Here is an 18,062-nt window from a genome sequence, read left to right on the forward strand (position 1 = left end):
CTGTCAAATTCGATTTCGTTTCTGAAAGCATCCAACTTTATCTAATAAAACATCTTTAACGTATAATTTTCTTTATTTCTTTTCGAACGGTTCAACCAAAAAAACAAATCAATAACAAGGCGTTACAACACAAAGGAAACAAAGATGACACTGATAATATTAATTACAGATGGTCCAATTGTAAATTTTGACATCAAACTCTGGATGTTGTTCCAGTCTCTCTCTTAACTCCTTTGCTTTTTCTATGTCCTTAGCCAATATAAGAGAGAATCCTCCACCACCTGCACCTACAAGCTTGAAACCTGAGCTATAAGGTTGTGAAAACGCGAAAAGCTTATCCACAAACTCATTGCTGCAATACGGATCGAGCTCTTGATGCAACCTCCATGCTTCTGACATTATCTCCCCTAGCTCATCCACTTCACAGTTCATTAACGCTTCTCTCCCTGATTTTGCCAGTTCGGTCAACCGCTTGATGCTTGAAATCAAGAGATTATCTCTTTGCAGATACCTTGTTACAACTTTGTGTAGGACCTGGTGAGCAAGCCTGACCTGTTTCAATAAAGTCATGAATGAATGAGACTGTTGTAACTGCATGATTTTTTTTGTAGCTAACATAATAATACTCTTTTTCCTCTCAGTTGTTGTTGTCACTTACTTGACCGGTGAAAACAATGAGGAGACGTTGCTCCAACTCTGTGATTAGCTGTGGTGAGGCGAGTAAAGGAACGACTTGAAGACGCAGAGGAATTCCTGGAAAACTTGAAGTGAATTTTACTCCTGGGTATAACCCACCGATCTGATCTTGCCAGCCACCTCCAGTACCCATGAGTTGCTCCAGAACCAAGACGAGCCTTGCAACGTTTTCATTGCTCTCATCTCCATCGGATATTTGAAGAAGTCCTTTCACAACCGCTGCAGCTAGAATGCTAGAGGTTCCTAGTCCACTGCCACGAGGTACATTGGCCCATGTATTTATTGCTAATCCTGTGGACTTGCCAAAGTTTTCTTCGACAATGCCGGTTACCAAGAGAGCAGATTTAACAAGCCTGAATGGATCATTGATTTCAAATGGTGTCTTGATGCTTATCGGATCCTCGATGTGTAGCTCGTTTCCAGCATCGTCTTGGATTGAGATTCCAGCCTGATTTGTTGTTTCAATGATTGTGCCAATTGGAAGTGAACCTTCCAAGGTTATAGCCATGTTCAGGACACAACCTGCACGCTCTAAACTCCATGGAGGTGTATCACTCCAACCTCCTACAAAATCTACTCGAACTGGTAGTTCAACTTTTGTCCTTCTTGGTTGAAAAACTCGATCCAGATTTGAAATATGATTCTCGGTATGGGGCTTGCCGCTTGATTCCAACAGATGCTCTGGAGAACAAATAAAAGAGTTAATCCAGGTTTATCTGTCAAAGAAAAGTATTGCAAAGCAAGGTTTTACCTTTAAAACCATATCTCACAGCTGAAGCAGTCTCTTCTGCAACTGCTCCCCAGACTTTATGTTCCAAGTCTATAGCTTTTGCCTCATCCCCACATGCTCGAAGAAGATCAACTTCTACCTGATATGCCCGACTCTTTGGAAGAATTTTGGAGTTTTGCTCCTGAAATTTGGGACATTGATCCAGAAAATTCTTGCATATCTCCAGTCCTAATGACTCTTTCTGTAAAATCTCATGGCACAACTGAGAAAAATTTCGCCCAAGCATACCATAGTTCATACATGCCTTAGCGATTCCAGCCGCAAGATCAGCTTGATGATTGCTGGAACCATTGCACATCTCAGGAAAGTTTATTGAGCCGTGCAACTCTTCTAAGCTTACACGTTGTGAGCTTCTCCACAAGGTAATCTTCTCCTTGTTTCTACTATCATCTAAACCCATCAACCACGACGCCAACTTCAGCATTTCACTATAAGTGAGGATCGGGAACAACTTTGCATTCCACAAACATCTGTCTTGTTCAGCATACGAGTTCCAGAGATCGTTTTCCTCAATGCCAAGATCAAACAGTACTTTCTCCAAAGGTTTACCACAAAAGGTTCCATCTTTATATATTGAGTTCTTTGGATTATCATGGAGACCACAATACACAATTACTCTCTCCTTATGTCCCACCAGCGGGACCTCCCAAAGACAATGCCTATCCGGAAGCATGAACCTGAAACTCTCTGGAGTTCCAAGATCTTCGCTTGGGATGTGAATACCCACAACTATGGACTGTGAGCCAATCTGTACGGCACCAGAAACTGTTGAATCATAGATAAGTGAATCTTCACCAATGGAGACACCAGGTGCAATTTCACTAGACAATATAACAGAAGACGCTGCAATATCTGAAACCGTAGTTGCAGGGATGGAACATAGGTGTCTTCGACCTACAATTCCTGAAGCATCTCCGCTTAAGTGATCCAGTACTTCACTTGATGTGCCAAAATGCAAAAACTGCAAATCATCTGACACAAGATGATACAAAGGAATTAGAAAAGTAACCCAATGCAATCAAAAAATTTCTCAGTTTAGCTAGTCTTGGGATCAGTACAAACATACAAGTGCAGTAGCTGTAAATCTTTTGCCTCCCCAGACTGTTGATAAGAAGTTCACCCAAAGGCCTGGTTCGCAGCCAATCATGTCTTGAAGGAACCCATGCAGCCACCAAATCTTCATACAAACTCATCTGCCAGATACCATTCCATTACCACATATCTGTAAGAAGCCAATACATTTCCAAGGACAAGGTCTTTTAATGAACAAGCAGCATAAATATGAGAAAGCTACCTCCTTTTTACTGCCTAGAAGCTCTGAGATCATGGGTTGGGATGAGCATCCAAGAGCGACCAGGTCCAACCATGCTCTCCCCCTTGCAGATATTATCCCAGTGTCAAGAAGCGTCCGTCCATCATGTAAGATTGCATCTTTCTTGACAAGCTCCTCTACTGTAGGCTTCTGCAGAAGATCATTTACTAAACTGACAATACAGCCTTCAGCACGGGACTCAGATTTGGATGTGACAATGACACCATGATTGGAAGCAATATCAAGAGTGATAGGCACAGTAACAATGGAAGCTGCGTCTTCAGGGAGAGTCATTTTAAATGCATCAAAACAAGGGAGGACATCTCCAGTCATAATGAATAAACCACCTGCATATGTTGAAAAGGTTAAGATCAGCCTCCAGACAACCCTTAAAAATAGGTAATAAATATTACACGACAAAACACACACTTTTCTCTGTTTTATTTAGCTTAAACGCCAAAATGCATGATGGGGAACGAGAGAACATTTGAATATGTCACTTTAAAGTATGGAAATTTACCTTCATCTCTGAAAGCCTGTCTTGCACAAGAAGCTATTGCCAGTATATGATCAAAAAGGAGAGGAACAGGACCATCAGCATCATCAGCTGCAAGATAAGGAAGTGGGAGGAACACTTTCCCCATAGGATTTGCCCATGGAACCCTTTTGGAATCACCTCCAGCATGAAGCATCAGTACATGCTTTTCAGAGAGGAATCTAACCCAAGACTTTGGAGAGGACTCCGTAGGACAAGTACCATTTGCAGCTTCCACCTGATGAACATCAACATAACCGACAAATCAAACAAACAGAAAATTGAGAAACAAAGAGAGTTTATTGCACAATGCTAAACCTTCCAGAACTACTACTAATCATTGAGAAAGCAGAATTTACCTCGGGACCAGGATTGAAACCTAATTTCTCATAATGGAGAGCGAGAGCATGAATGGCGTTAAGAGTGGCAGCACCAGACCCGATCCGCTTGCCATCTGGATCAGGAACAGCCAAAGTAACAGTGGAGCTAGCTATTCGTCCCATCCGTTTCGCTCGCCGGAGCTGCCACTCGTACAGCTCAGCCTGTTCAGGACTGGCCGCCGTGAGAACGATCGCATCCCAAGTCGGGACCCTAGTGGGATGGCGCACCGAAAGCCTTAAATGGTACCATGACTTGCGCAAAAGCGTGGCTAAGTCAGCTTTTTTCCTCTGCTTAGTTTTCGAGAATCCAGAAGACATTATGAAAAAAATGAAATCTGGAGGTTTAGTGGACAGAGGAAGAAGACGAAGTTTTATAACAGACCAGACGGATCGGGTCAAAGTCAAAGACTAAATGCAATCAATACGTTGTCGTGTGGATCTGGAAACACAAACCAAATGAATATTCTCTCAAATCTTTCTACTTCCAAAAAGATCAAAACTTTTCACAGTCGAAATGTATGTAATATCCGATTGCTTTAAATTACAGGAAAGAGGATCTTCAACATTGCCAATGAGGTAAATAAAACAGACTCAAAGAAGATAGCATAAGTAAAAAATAAAATAAGCACAGAGGTGGAATAATGATCATCATTATCATTCTTCACGCCAAGTGAACTCGCACTTCAAGCATCTATAAAATCTTGATTCTGGCTCATCAGCTGAACGAATCTGCATTGATTTGAAGTATGCCTTGTCGTGGCCGCACCTTGGGCATGGAGCTGATCAACAAACCAAATCCGCAATGAGAAACATACGGAAACAAGAGACTCTAGTCTAGATAGCAATAGCAAGTGTAATTCTTAAACCAACGCCCTGAACCCCCTTCTGGAAGTCAAGTCACAACCGACCGACGCTGTTACATTCTTAAGCCCTAAATCTTATTACCATGTTTTAATTAACTAGTGTAGCAGAGCATGTCCTAGAATCAGAATAAGAAGACAACAAGAGACGCGGAATACCTTCGGTTTCGGCTTCTGTCGGTATATCTTCTTTAGACACAACAGGTTCAATGGCTTTCTTAACCAGAAGTTGCTTCTTCTTTATCTCCACCTGACAAAAAATTCCAAAGACAAGAAGAACTGATATATTTTTAAAAAGGGTTTTTTTTTTTTTTTTCTTGGGGAAAAAAGGTTAAAGGAAGAAGAAGAAAAATAAAAAACCTGTCTTTCGATGTAGGCGACGTATGGACAAGTGGAACAGAAGAATCTGGAATTGCCACCACCCTCGTAACGCAGCAAGTTCCCACACGTCGGACAAAACTCCATCTTTCTCACCGATCAATTCTCTGTAAAAAAAAGTCTTAAAAATCAATTCGCAAAACTACAACACTGATAGATTCATTGAGAAAGATATAAAGGGTGTTTTCGAATACTTTGTTTTCTGAATTACCTCCGGTAAAAGAAAAAAAAAAACCACCGTCGCCTAGCCGCCGCTTTTGCTCTCAAGACTGTGTGTCGCCGTTACACAGAATAAGGGGACGAAAGTCTCTCTTTTTATTGGGCTTATTTATTAAGGTTGTTATCTCGTCTGGCTAAAAAAGGCCCAATTCATGCGAAAGATATTACAGTATTAAAATGATCACATTACAGATCAATTATTATAATAAATAAAGTCGTCTATTTTACAGATTATATCCTTTGATCTATTTGTTTTTTTTTTTTTTTTTTTTTTTCTAAAAACCGTTTTTACTAAGAAGAACCATAACATAAGTCATACAGATTACAAAAATACTTAAGTGCTAGAAAACGGGATGCAAAAGATGCATACATACAATCGAATGAACCGCTTCGATTGACTTAAGCATAAGATAATGTAAACCACTAGCCACGACCACCTAGTCTCCCACGACCTCTATAACTAAGAGTTTCTTTAACTTTTGCTGATGGTTTAACCGGTCTTTCTCGAAGAATTCTTTTACCTGTAGGAGTCATTAGATCCATCGGCTCAGTTTCGTTATCCGATTCTGATTCCGACAAATCTTCTTCTCCTTCGGTAGAACTCAATGAGGCAAACTGATTGTACCCAAATTTAATCTCAGCTTGTTTACTACTTCCCCCTTGGAAAGTAGCATGAGATATAACTGAAGAGATATGAGCAGTTTCTTGAATAGGAGACTTAATGGATAACGGAGTTGTTGGACCAGTTTTAGAAATACAAACATTCTCAGTGACTGAGACAGTTGTTGACAATATGTGCTCTTCTACAATAGTTGGTGAAGTTGTGATTGAATCTCCCGCTGTTAAGAGAGAACCATTAGTAATTGGTACATCAATGCTTGAGATCTGAATAGGAGCAGTAATCTCATGAGTAACAACTGGAACGAAACTTGGAGCATTTTCACTAACAAGCCCTTCAACCACATCAACAAATGACTCAATAATTGTAGCTACATTCACTTGAGGAACTGATGTAGACTGTAAGCAACGCTTTTCTTTATGACCCAACTGCCCACAATTCTTACAATTAGTGGGTAACCAAGCATACTTTACCTCCACCATAGAAATAAACCCATTTATATCACCAGCAGCAATCTTAGTTGGAAAGGCTTTGCTCAGCTCAACCTCTACCAAAATCTTGGCCTGACCCATCAAAAATGGATCTAGTATAGGTTTATGGGTTGCTATTGGTGCACCTAATCCAGAGGCTATATGACTTATACCAGGAATTGAGTAGAGAATGTTGGGTATGTTTTTTAGAGTCACCCAGACAGGAATTGTTTTGATCTCAGGGATAGCTAAAGATGCGTGTGGAGTCCAAGAAGCTACAAACATCAAACAATCATCAACATGCCAAAGACCCCTCTGAAGAACCCAAGACCTAGTTGATTCATCCGGAATGTGAAAGAGATAGTTTGAATCTCCTAATTTCCTAATTGTGATTCTGCATTTCCTTCCCCATAACTTGTTGAAGATAACATATATTAGACCACCAGGTGGAGGCAAGCATCTATAGAACTGCCCTATTATGTACTCTTTCTGATTCTCTAGTCCCTTTAATAGAACATGTTGCGGTATAGTAACCTTAGGAGTCCCATCCGGTAAGTATTCTGGCTCCACTGCTCTGTAGAGATTGCGTGAAGCTGGATTCATCTTAGCCGCCCATGGAAACCTGAGATCATCCTCCATTCTGTCCACCATAGTTTGCGAGCCCTGCAACACATTCTTAAAAGAGCGAGCATGCTTCTCATTTCCTAGCAGCCCTTTACTTTGGACTTGAGTTTCCTTCAAAGACGGCCAATACTTTGGTGGAGTAATGGCTGCATTCTCAGAAGAGATCAATGATGTTTCTGGATGAGAAAGCATCATTAAAGGCTTAGCCCAAGCTCCTTGTCGAGGCGACGAAGAAGGAGAAGAAACCGCCAATGGCTCCGCAGGTCCTTTAACGGGTTCTTGAAATGGCGGCAAAGCAGAGTCTGGATGATGAGACTGAGACTCTTTCGGCGACAAGTCGATAGCCACAGCAGCTATCTGACTAGTAATCACCACTGGTTTGATTGGCTCGTCTGAGACAGATGAGTTTGAATCTGACGGAGAAGATTAAGTAAAGATGTCGAGTGAAGCAGACCTAACAATTTTCGGCACTGGTCCAAGAGTTGAAGGTTGCATCGATGACAAAGGAAGATGATTCGCCGTAGATAAAGAAGAATTCTGCCTCCACCTATGCAGATACGGCCATCGAGGATCTGGAGCGGCGATGTCGATGGAAGATGAATCTGAAACAAACTTCATGCGCCGGCCCATTTGACGAGGGACGAGAGGAAGCTTGCCTGTGAGAAACAGGAGAGTAGTTGGCGACGACTTCGCGTCGTAGCGGCGTCGCCGAAATTGAGATTGCCGGAGTTCTAGGTTTGAGTCGAGAGAGAGTTTTTTGGGGGCGATTGAAATTCACGCGCCGGAAGGATCTAATTCACGCGCCGATCTATTTGTTTTTCGTTTCGTATTGTTCTTTTATTTTTGAAGTTTTTTGTTTGTAATGTTCGTTTTCATTTCATATTTTTTATTTTCTTTTGAGATTTTCGTTTCGAATTGTTCATTTCCTTTTCAGGTTATTTGTTTTTCATTTCATATTATTTACTTTTTCCCCATTTGAAGCTTCTTTTAATTATCGCTTGAGATTACGAAGACCTAAAACTACACAACAATATCGATGTCATATTCTTCTTTGCAAGCATTATCTATCTTCTCAGAAGAAATTCGTTCTGCAGTACTATCAAGAGGATCATTCCAATCGTAGGGATCAAAGAGGAGAGGCGGATCACCCAAACCGTCGTGAAGAGACTGTTAGCTGAAAGAGTCATAGTTGAAGAAGCCGGTAGCAGAAAGTCTCAAGCTGAAGATGAAGTAATCATAAAATATATTTCCGCTTGGATTGAGGGTCACAAAGATATTGGTGCAATGGGAGTTCTGGTATTGCTGGAAGGGGATAATGGTTATTGTGATTTACTCTTTAAATCTCATGGACAAGCATTTCCCAATAGTTATTATTCACCCCAGTGGTACATCTACTCACGTGCTCCTGCGAACTTTGCCCTTTAGCGCAAGGATAGATTATGTAACCATCACGTGCTCCTGCGAACTTTGCCCTTTAGCGCAAGGATAGATTATGTAACCATGATGGACCATTACCGCCAATATTTTGCTGCTGGTGGAAACGCTTTTGGTAGTAACGCTCTTGGTAGTAACGATTAGAACTTTACCTTTTTCTAATTTTTAATTAAGTTTATTTAAATTTTAGTTATAAATTTTTTATGTTGTTGATATAAATTAAATAAGTATATATTTTTAATTTTTGTTATTTATATTTATTAACATATATTTTTACATCACTTTTTAAAATAATATCATATATAATGTTTTATGCTGAAAAAAACTAAATTACCTAAAACACTTAAAACTCTAATAAGATTACTTTAACGATCGATGGTGAATTTGTGGTTATAAACGAAGTGTATTACAACAATTTAAAATTTTACAAATAATTGACAAATTATACTTAAGAGTTGCATATCTTTCTTTCTTTTTTTGCTCAAAAAGAGTTGCATATCCAATTGTACATAAAATGTCCAATCAATCAATAATCGATTATGAATTACTTTTCATATATTTTAAAATAGGTCAAACTATGGTTTATATAATTGATTTATCATTCTCATATACTACAACCAATAAATTTAATTTCTAATTTCCAGCAACAATAAGAAAAGAAAGAAGAAAAAAAAAAGCAATAAATTCATACATGAGGTCGAAGTAGACAACAACCAACAACAATTCATGGAGCATATAAAAGCTTTTTTAGGTGGTCTCCAGACAAATTGTAGGTTTCATGTTGAATCAATCAATTGATTTAGCAAAATAATTACGTTTTAAATTGTGTCGGTCCATGCTCACAGCTCTATAAGTATTCTATATATATATTCATTTAGAAATCACATAAAAGCGAATTATAATAATGCCCAGAGCATTGTTGCTGTCTTCGTTATAACAACACTTTAGGACATTTAAAATTAATCTCGGTTTGGGTCATGTTGACGACTAAAAACCAAACCAAAATTTCGAAGGATTGGTTTTGATTTAATTACGGTTTCGTTTGGTTATGATTTGTTGTTCTTGTAACATTTTGAATCTCTAACCAGTCTACCGAATTGGATTTTGGTTCTGATTATTTTAAATTCGGTTCGGTTTATTCGTACTCCACCATAAAAACAAAAATAACTCAAAAACCATTTTGTCCCTCTTACTCTCTGTTTCACTCACTCCCACTTTACTCGAAAGAGACTTTATAGTTTTTTCTTTTGTTTGTTGTTGCGTGGTTCATTCATCAACGCAATAATGAACGAAGAGATGAGCGGAGAGTCGCCGGAGAATAACAAACACGTCAAGAGACCGACGCTGCCGGAAAAGATCGATTACGTGTTCAAGTTGGTGGTCATTGGAGATTCTGCCGTCGGGAAAACGCAGCTCCTCTCACGTTTTACACAGAACGAGTTCTGTTATGATTCAAAATCAACCATTGGTGTCGAGTTTCAGACAAGGACCATCACTCTTCAGGGCAAACTCGTTAAAGCTCAGATCTGGGACACCGCCGGTCAAGAAAGGTATTAATATCTTTACTCTATTACACACATTGATCATTCTTTATATATTTTATCGAAGCTGAATCTCACTTTTGGATTCAACTTATTAATGTAGAGTTTCGTTTTCTTGGATCACGATAATTGTCGATATGGCTGATTTGATTTTCTGTCTGAACTATACATAATTGTTTAATACTATATGTTTTTAAAAAAAAATAAGAATGGCATATGGATTTGAATAACCAATGGTGTGGGTGTTCTTGATTTGGTTAATACAGTGTCATATTTCTTTTCTATATTTTTGCTTTTGTCTATTTTTGCGAATACAATAACTCCCCGAAAACTTTCCTGCATAAGTCAAATATTGTATTCTCGGGTAACCCATACAAAACTTTCATTTAATATATTGTCTATCCATAAATATTTAACACTGACACCATTATTTATAGCTTAATCTCAGATTTGGATACAAATTAAATGTTATAATACTACCTAAAGTTGAACTTCGTTTCGATCAAGATATTTATAATTTTATGGATTTGAATAGTCGTTTGTTTTCTTGATTTGGTCTGCAATGCGTGTTTTTGTTTAGGTATAATTTTATTCAACTGAAAAAAAAATATTTGTTTTTTTAATTATTTATGGCGTTTTCCGGCGATCAGATACAGAGCAGTGACGAGCGCGTATTACAGAGGCGCGTTAGGTGCGATGGTGGTTTACGACATTACCAAACGCTTCTCATTCGACCACGTGGCACGTTGGGTTGAGGAATTACGTGCTCACGCCGACGATTCCGCCGTCATCATGCTCGTTGGAAACAAAGCCGATCTCGCCGATGATAAACGTGCCGTTCCAACGGAGGACGCCGTCGAACTCGCCGAGACCCAACGGCTTTTTTTCTCGGAAGTCTCGGCACTAAGCGGCGGAAACGTCGACGACGCTTTTTTCCGTTTACTCGAGGAGATTTTCAGCCGCGTTGCTGTGTCAAGAAAAGGACTAGAATCTGACGGTGCAGCCACCGTGAAGCTTCACGGTTCGAGGATTGATGTGATCTCTGGTTCGGATCTTGAGGTTAGCAAGATCAACAAGGAACAAGCTTCGTCGTGCTCGTGTTGAGTTTTGATTAATGGGCCATAAAATCAAGAACATTATAGAGCCAATTATTGGGCTTTATTTTAAGCCCATATACGATTATTTGGCCTTTTTCCATATTACAGGTGGTTGGTGCTTATCATTGTCAAAAGCTCTACTCATGTGTCTCATTCGTAATCTCTCTGTCGTCTTTGACATTCTCATGTATACAAATTCAGATTCTTTTGTACTGTCAAATCCTAAGGAGATCTATTCAATCAAAAATTTGGAACCATTCCTGTCCAACCTTATGGTTAGGTTGGCGACGAAAAGACTGTAGCAGAAAAAAATGAATAAATGATATACTTGTCAAAAATATGTTAATGGACCGTTTTAGGGATCAATGAAACAAAACTGTGTTCCGATGTAATGTTCTTTTTACTTGTTCTAGCTAGTGGTAAATATGGGATCACAATCACTATGTGTTATGATTTGTCTAAGATAACAAGTGTTATGATTTGTATCAGAATTACTTTACGTTCACAATATAAGCAGATATTTTCATAATAATTTTCGTGACATCAACTGTGAGTGTCACGTTAGAATCTGGAATATAATCCAAATCCAACGGAAGATATGATTCTATTTTTTTTTTTTTTGCATGCAACCGAATAATTTGAAGTGCTCCAATCAGAAATTCGCTTATTCTCTCATGACCTAAAAAATGGGTTTTTATTATAAAATCAAATATATAACACATAGCACATCAATATTTACATTGTATGCTGATACCTCTGCATTAGTTGTGTGTAAAGTTACTGATTAGTTTAATGTCTATTAGCAAAAGAAAGATTCTTGCAACAACAATGCAAATTAGTCAGTTCTTCGGAATTTTTATATATTTCAAAAAAACGATACATATTATCAAAGTTAAGACTAATTATCTTAGCTGTTTTTAGTCATAGATAAATGAAAACAGTAACTAAGACCAGTTTTGAGTATAAGAAGAGGTTTGGATTCTGGGTTAGAATATTGTTTATATTGAAATTTGGTGGTCGTGTTATTAAGTTATTTTCTTAAATAGAAAGATTTTGACGATCTTTTCTATAAATATTTTATCTGGGAGCTCGAGGCCATTAAAAAAGTCAGAGTTAGCCTTGATAGTAGTAGTAGCTATGTGTTATTTACGACGAAAATTACATGTTAAATTTTCTTCTATCTAATCTAAAATTATATTGTTGGGTGGAAAAAACATATCTAAAGTCTGGAAACTATACATATAGCCGCCATCCTCAAGCTCCTGTTATCCTCGGTGGTGTATCATGTCTGGAAGGAACGCAATTCTAGGATCTTCGCCACTGTCTCCTCTACCTCCTCTGCACTACGGCTCGCCATTGATCGCTCCATGCGGGATAGACTCCTCTCCTTCACGGGCCCAACCTTGCAATCTTCTCTCCTACTTGTTTACTTCTCTCATGTATCGTTTTGATGTAAATAGTTTCTGTCTCTTGTTCCTATGATGATGGGTACCTTTTGTAACAGTAGCTTAGCTTGTAACTCTTATTTGGAATGAAATCTTAACATTAAAACCAAAAAAAAAAACTATACATAAAAGTAGATAAGTGAAAGGAAAAGGTCGTTGACTAGCAAAAGGAAAAGTCAAATGGGGAGCAATTTGCAGAAGAAAAGTCGCACATTCACAACTTGCTACGAGACTCATCAGAAAATGGCATCTTTGAAAATAATAGTAATTCCGTATACATAGTATTTTATATTGTTTTGTTAATTAAGCACTACGTTTAGATATGAAAATTACTTTACTAAGATGCATATATACTCATTACGATATAAAAATCATCATATATAAACCATACTATTATACATGGAAATTGCTTACGTATGCGTTTGCTTAGAAAGGTATAAGAAATAGAAAACTAATAATAATAATAAAAAGAGGACCATAACATAAGACGATAGTAATATTCATAGACTATTTTAATGAGAATTGAAACAGATGAGACAGATGTAATTAGAATCTTCAATACTTCGTGTTTATTTAAATCAAAGTTCTATATAAAGGCATATAGTAATTTGAGTGTACCAAACATGTCATGACATATACATATAGATGACCACGAGCGAATATTGGGCTGTTAGCATATGCCCATGAGCACCAACAAATAACTTTGAAATAAATATTTAAAATGTCAAGTATTCTCTGTTTTGCAATTGGCTAAGATCTTCATATCTTGTACGTCTATTTAAAGCCTCACAAAGACCCAAACTTATATCACAACCTTTAAACGGAAAAAAAGTCACACACAAAAACAAAATAACATTTTATCCTATCCATAATGTTTTCTCTGAATATGAGAACCGAAATTGAAAATTTGTGGGTATTTGCTCTTGCATCAAAATTCAATATTTTCATGCAAGAACATTTCGCTTCCCTCCTTGTCTCCGTAGCTATCACTTGGTTTACGTTAACCATCCTATTTTGGTCTATCCCGGGTGGACCGGCTTGGGGAAAATACTTCTTCACTCGCCGGTTTATCTCTCTCGGCTATAATCGAAAATCCAAGAATCTCATTCCCGGTCCTAGAGGATATCCACTTGTGGGAAGCATGAGCCTAAGGTCAAGCCACGTGGCTCATCAGCGCATAGCGTCAGTTGCTGAGATAAGTAACGCCAAGCGGCTCATGGCGTTTAGTCTCGGTGATACTAAGGTGGTGGTGACGTGTCATCCTGATGTGGCAAAGGAAATACTTAACAGTTCGGTTTTTGCAGACCGGCCAGTTGACGAAACCGCTTACGGTTTGATGTTTAACCGAGCCATGGGATTTGCTCCCAATGGTACTTACTGGCGTACTCTGCGTCGGTTAGGCTCGAACCATCTTTTCAACCCAAAGCAAATCAAACGCTCGGAGGAACAGAGACGAGTGATCGTGACTCAGATGGTGAATGCGTTTGCACGTAACGCTAAATCCGCGTTTGTAGTGCGGGATTTGCTCAAAACAGCGTCGCTGTGTAACATGATGGGGTTGGTTTTTGGAAGAGAGTATGAGTTGGAGTCTCATGATAACGTCGAATCGGAATGCTTAAAGGCTTTGGTGGAAGAAGGATACGATCTTCTCGGTACGCTAAATTGGACCGACCATCTTCCTTGGTTAGCTGGTTTAGATTTCCAACAAATCCGGTTTAGGTGCTCCAAGCTCGTACCGAAAGTGAGCCTGTTATTGAGCCGAATCATTCATGAACACCGTGCTGCCACGGGTAACTTTCTTGACGTGTTACATTCTCTTCAAGGTTCCGAAAAATTATCAGAATCCGACATGGTTGCTGTTCTTTGGGTGAGTATTTTCTATCAATCATTAATTATTCAATCCATAAAACTACTTATTTAATTTATTTTAAGTGTTTTTTTAGAAGCTCAATATTTGAAGGATTGTGTTATGAAATTTCTCTATAACATTTTTTTTGTTGGTCCGTTAGGAAATGATATTTAGGGGAACGGACACTGTGGCAGTTCTGATCGAGTGGGTGCTAGCGAGGATTGTGATGCATCCCAACGTTCAATCAACGGTCCATGAAGAGCTTGACCGAGTCGTTGGCAGGTCCAGAACCGTTGATGAGTCCGACCTTCCATCTCTAACGTATCTAACGGCTATGATCAAAGAAGTGTTGAGGCTGCACCCACCGGGGCCACTTCTTTCGTGGGCACGCCTCTCTATAACAGACACCACCGTAGACGGATATCACGTTCCAGCTGGGACCACCGCCATGGTTAACATGTGGGCTATAGCACGTGACCCGCACGTGTGGGAGAATCCTTTAGAGTTTAAACCTGAGAGGTTCGTGGCTAAAGAGGGTGAAGCTGAATTCTCTGTTTTCGGGTCGGATCTGAGGCTGGCACCGTTCGGGTCGGGCAAGAGGGTTTGCCCTGGAAAGAATTTAGGACTTGCGACAGTGTCGTTTTGGGTTGCAACGCTCTTGCATGAGTTTGAGTGGCTTCCTAGCGTCGAGGCTAACCCTCTAGACTTCTCGGAGGTTTTGAGGCTCTCGTGCGAGATGGCTTGTCCTCTTACCGTTAACGTAAACCCGAGGCGTACGATGATGTAAGCTTGGGTTTGGTCAGTGCATGGATGTTTCATTATTGGTAATTAAAATGATGTATATTTAAATAAACCTTCAAGTAAAAAAAATATATATGTATCCTATAGAGCGAAGTATATTCGCCTATTATTGATTAAAAGATCAAAATATGAATGTATCTGTCTTATGTAAAATAAATATATCGTATGTTTCATGAATATATTATCAATCAATTATTAAAAAAAAACATGGTAAACTATAACCATGCGCGTGATGTGCTTAATTGATATGCTATATGATGATCTCAGCGGTAAATTAGTGATGGTTTCGGCTCGAGTGATATGTCTGGAACAATTATTTATTTATTTTTGTTCAAATGTTTGTCATACAAGTTATATAAATTATCTCACTATATTTAATAGAGATAAAAAATATTTTAATGTAAAAATAGGTATAAGAAAGTCCAAAAATGTTGGAAATATGTAAATTACTTAACTCTAGTTATCTTTAAAATCAATTAACTATTATCCTAGGAATCATTCCACTTAAATTACTATATATATATATATATATATATATATATATATATATATATATATATATATATCGCGTGTTGAAACGATTAACGGAATAACATTCTCCAAAACTAATTATATATTACTCCAAATTGTTTGGACATCCTTAATTTGCTGCGAAATTTCTTATGAAGAAGTCGGTCAAGCGACATAACGATTTTATATCATATAATGAAGTATTAGATTAAAGCTTTTGCATTATATCAATCTGTATCGTCGTGGAGTGTTCGACTCGGTTAGTGTTTCTGACTGGTTTCTGACTGTTTATTAACATGATGTCACTAACTTGTGTGATGGACTTATGAAAAGTTAAAACATATTATTTTTTATTTACTTGTTGACCAATGTATCAGTGTTCTTACATATATTCGATAAATTGGAAATGCATGCTCTTGAAAATTTCAGTGTATTGAAAATTGATTGTGTGATTCAGAATCCCTTAATTTTTTTGTTGAAAGGATTAAACTCTCCATGTTGGTGCTGTGTGAAAATATGAAAGGCCTAGTTGGATCAGTTATGATATTAAACTCTCCATTACGCAACATTAGTTGGGTCGGTAATGATATTAGAGTATCGATATGGGTTAAGCCCATTTCTTATATTGTCAATGGCCTATTTACATGAGAACCAATCATAAAACAGAAGAGACGACAGCAATATACATCAGACCAACTTACATAAATTGACTTCACTGACGGCATCCCCACCTTCCTCTGGCTTATCGTCGGTAATATATGCTCACGATTCTAACTCAATGGTGGCGACCAAACACGAGTATAAAAGCTAAATACGAAATTCAAACGAGCAAAGACAACACATAATGATAACAAACTTGCAAATATGGTATAAAAGACAACGAATTAGCTAGATAACAATGAAACTTTCAATCGAGAAAGGCTAAGGGTGATACAATTTGAAATATAGTATCATATTTAACAATTTTAGTTTTAAAAGTCCAAATTCAAATGTGGTACAATGGACAATGAAACAAATAACAGTGAAAGATGTTATACCTTAAGGCCATCATTAACGGGGAACACATGGTGTGTTCTAAGCCCAAAAAAATCAATAAAAAAGTGAATAGTGGGCTTAGATCAAATTTTCTGATCTTAAATGAGAACTGATCCAAGCTTAGTTCTCATGTGTCGTGGCTTCACGTCATTGGTCGAGATGTTTTGGAAAGAAAGAAAAATTTTCATTTCTTCCCTTCGCCGTCGAAGGTCAGTTTTCCGGCAATTGAAAATCTCACGAGTTCTTCCGGTGTTCATCATCGCCGTGCGCTTTCCTTACTCCGTGCTGATTTCTCCACTTCGACGCTGCAGATTCCGCCGTTCGATCACCAGCCGCGTCTGTATAACAGTCCTTCCGCCGATGAAGTTTTCCAGAAACGGAAGAAGTTTCTCGGACCTTCTCTTTTCCACTTCTACCAAACGCCTGTACGTTCATCATCTCGTTGAATTTGATGTATTCTTCTGCTGATATCGAATTGAAATTTTGATTTTGTTGGTTTTTGACCGATCGTGATTGTGATCACTACGCAATCGGATGTTTCTGATTTGGGGGTTTTCGAATTCATAAAACTGTAGCATAATTTATGATCAATTTGTTAGGGTTCTGTTTGTTCTAATAGTAGAATATTTGTGGGGATTTGATCAGTTTGACACTAGCCATAGTTATTAGAGTTCAAACCATAACAATAGATTTGATCTTGATTGCAGTTTTCTTCAGCTTCATGATCCATGTTGTGACCTAATTGGATATGATAATACTGATTATATCTTGTTGTTGTCCTGCAGCTTAACATCGGTGAAGGCAAGATGCAATACTTGTTTGATGAGAGTGGTAGGCGATATCTGGATGCATTTGCTGGAATAGTCACCAACAAAGTATGGCCCTTTACCTTTACCGTATCTTCATCTCAATCTTCTTCTTATCTTTATATCGCTCGATGTTATAAGAGTCCCGCGTTGTTGCTTTCTACAGACGATAACTCCTTTGGAACATTGTCAACGGCTTAACAAGTTGCTCTCTGAAATTTGGCTAAACTTCATGAACAAGAAACTTTCTCTCAGATTTGCTTCCATGGTAGAGGTGAGTGAGCTTTTATTCTTAGCTCTGCTCTTTCTTATGCAAAATTTGTTTCTGCCCATATACTCGAGCTGTACATGATTCCTTGGGTCATTTAAAGACAATAAAACATGAACTTTTGATCGCAGAAACGACTGAGACAACGAAGGTCAAGACTAATAGTAAGCAATCTCTCCCTTTTCCATGACACCTCCTGCTAATAAAAATTGGACACAGTGATGCTAATTTGTATCGGTTTTCGATAGGAAAATATACAATTGTTGGAGTTTTCTCTTGGCTCATGCCCTCCTTTGCTGGGACTCCATGGAACTTGTTGGTTCATTAACGGGGGAACAGGTTTGATTACTTTGATAGTTAAGTTGCAAAGATTTGAATAAATGGTTGGATTTT

General features: G+C 38.3%; 5 protein-coding genes and 2 long non-coding RNA genes across 8 annotated transcripts; 4 read left to right on the forward strand and 3 right to left on the reverse strand.

Annotated features, from left to right (window-relative positions):
- Positions 1-54: 54 nt before the first annotated feature.
- LOC104738672 (bifunctional fucokinase/GDP-fucose pyrophosphorylase) lies at positions 55-4,052 on the reverse strand. Its single transcript, XM_087484490.1, has 7 exons — positions 3,693-4,052; positions 3,319-3,571; positions 2,781-3,145; positions 2,553-2,679; positions 1,448-2,458; positions 659-1,377; positions 55-552 (listed from the first exon to the last, which is right to left on the reverse strand). Exons 1-7 carry the CDS (start codon positions 4,029-4,031, stop codon positions 160-162), a joined length of 3,207 nt encoding a protein of 1,068 aa, XP_087340616.1. The 5' UTR covers positions 4,032-4,052; the 3' UTR covers positions 55-159.
- Positions 190-4,278, forward strand: LOC147927709 (uncharacterized). Its single transcript, XR_015580046.1, has 3 exons — positions 190-537; positions 642-2,905; positions 2,983-4,278. It is a non-coding gene; the product is annotated as an uncharacterized LOC147927709 (long non-coding RNA).
- Positions 4,171-5,317, reverse strand: LOC104738671 (DNA-directed RNA polymerase III subunit RPC10). Of its 2 annotated transcripts, none has more exons than XM_010458852.2 (4): positions 5,163-5,317; positions 4,934-5,058; positions 4,733-4,823; positions 4,171-4,492 (listed from the first exon to the last, which is right to left on the reverse strand). In XM_010458852.2, exons 2-4 carry the CDS (start codon positions 5,036-5,038, stop codon positions 4,368-4,370), a joined length of 321 nt encoding a protein of 106 aa, XP_010457154.1. In that variant the 5' UTR covers positions 5,039-5,058; positions 5,163-5,317; the 3' UTR covers positions 4,171-4,367. The 2 variants fall into 2 exon arrangements, with proteins under 2 accessions (XP_010457154.1, XP_087340618.1); XM_087484492.1 differs by having other exon boundaries at positions 5,146-5,252.
- A 17-nt stretch (positions 5,318-5,334) lies between these two features.
- On the reverse strand, positions 5,335-7,794 carry LOC147927710 (uncharacterized). Its single transcript, XM_087484491.1, has one exon. The coding sequence runs from the start codon at positions 7,076-7,078 to the stop codon at positions 5,594-5,596; it is 1,485 nt and encodes a 494-aa protein (XP_087340617.1). The 5' UTR covers positions 7,079-7,794; the 3' UTR covers positions 5,335-5,593.
- A 1,406-nt stretch (positions 7,795-9,200) lies between these two features.
- On the forward strand, positions 9,201-11,212 carry LOC104738673 (ras-related protein RABA3-like). Its single transcript, XM_010458855.2, has 2 exons — positions 9,201-9,867; positions 10,509-11,212. Exons 1-2 carry the CDS (start codon positions 9,602-9,604, stop codon positions 10,960-10,962), a joined length of 720 nt encoding a protein of 239 aa, XP_010457157.1. The 5' UTR covers positions 9,201-9,601; the 3' UTR covers positions 10,963-11,212.
- Positions 11,213-13,137: 1,925 nt separating this feature from the next.
- LOC104738675 (cytochrome P450 78A6) lies at positions 13,138-15,056 on the forward strand. The gene is made up of 2 exons (XM_010458856.3): positions 13,138-14,267; positions 14,410-15,056. The coding sequence occupies exons 1-2, from the start codon at positions 13,272-13,274 to the stop codon at positions 15,034-15,036; spliced, it is 1,623 nt and encodes a 540-aa protein (XP_010457158.1). The 5' UTR covers positions 13,138-13,271; the 3' UTR covers positions 15,037-15,056.
- A 2,324-nt stretch (positions 15,057-17,380) lies between these two features.
- Positions 17,381-18,036, forward strand: LOC147927711 (uncharacterized). The gene is made up of 4 exons (XR_015579674.1): positions 17,381-17,470; positions 17,568-17,675; positions 17,801-17,833; positions 17,918-18,036. It is a non-coding gene; the product is annotated as an uncharacterized LOC147927711 (long non-coding RNA).
- Positions 18,037-18,062: the final 26 nt, after the last annotated feature.

Source organism: Camelina sativa, chromosome 14, assembly GCF_030686135.1.
Source record: "Camelina sativa cultivar CO46 ecotype springtype chromosome 14, ASM3068613v1".
NCBI classification, from domain to species: Eukaryota; Viridiplantae; Streptophyta; class Magnoliopsida; order Brassicales; family Brassicaceae; genus Camelina; species Camelina sativa.

What these genes read in the sequence shown, in the direction of transcription:
- LOC104738672 (XM_087484490.1), bottom strand. Translation starts at nt 4,031, where the DNA reads ATGTCTTCTGGATTCTCGAAAACTAAGCAGAGGAAAAAAGCTGACTTA. An exon ending in ACAGGCTTTCAGAGATGAAG is followed by an intron (nt 3,146 to 3,318) that starts GTAAATTTCCAT and finishes CAACATATGCAG; the next exon opens with GTGGTTTATTCATTATGACT. An exon ending in TGTGAGATATGGTTTTAAAG is followed by an intron (nt 1,378 to 1,447) that starts GTAAAACCTTGC and finishes TTTGTTCTCCAG; the next exon opens with AGCATCTGTTGGAATCAAGC.
- LOC104738671 (XM_010458852.2), bottom strand. Translation starts at nt 5,038, where the DNA reads ATGGAGTTTTGTCCGACGTGTGGGAACTTGCTGCGTTACGAGGGTGGT. An exon ending in TCGCCTACATCGAAAGACAG is followed by an intron (nt 4,824 to 4,933) that starts GTTTTTTATTTT and finishes ATTTTTTGTCAG; the next exon opens with GTGGAGATAAAGAAGAAGCA. An exon ending in GACAGAAGCCGAAACCGAAG is followed by an intron (nt 4,493 to 4,732) that starts GTATTCCGCGTC and finishes TTTGTTGATCAG; the next exon opens with CTCCATGCCCAAGGTGCGGC.
- LOC147927710 (XM_087484491.1), bottom strand. Translation starts at nt 7,078, where the DNA reads ATGATGCTTTCTCATCCAGAAACATCATTGATCTCTTCTGAGAATGCA.
- LOC104738673 (XM_010458855.2), top strand. Translation starts at nt 9,602, where the DNA reads ATGAACGAAGAGATGAGCGGAGAGTCGCCGGAGAATAACAAACACGTC. An exon ending in GACACCGCCGGTCAAGAAAG is followed by an intron (nt 9,868 to 10,508) that starts GTATTAATATCT and finishes TCCGGCGATCAG; the next exon opens with ATACAGAGCAGTGACGAGCG.
- LOC104738675 (XM_010458856.3), top strand. Translation starts at nt 13,272, where the DNA reads ATGTTTTCTCTGAATATGAGAACCGAAATTGAAAATTTGTGGGTATTT. An exon ending in ACATGGTTGCTGTTCTTTGG is followed by an intron (nt 14,268 to 14,409) that starts GTGAGTATTTTC and finishes TTGGTCCGTTAG; the next exon opens with GAAATGATATTTAGGGGAAC.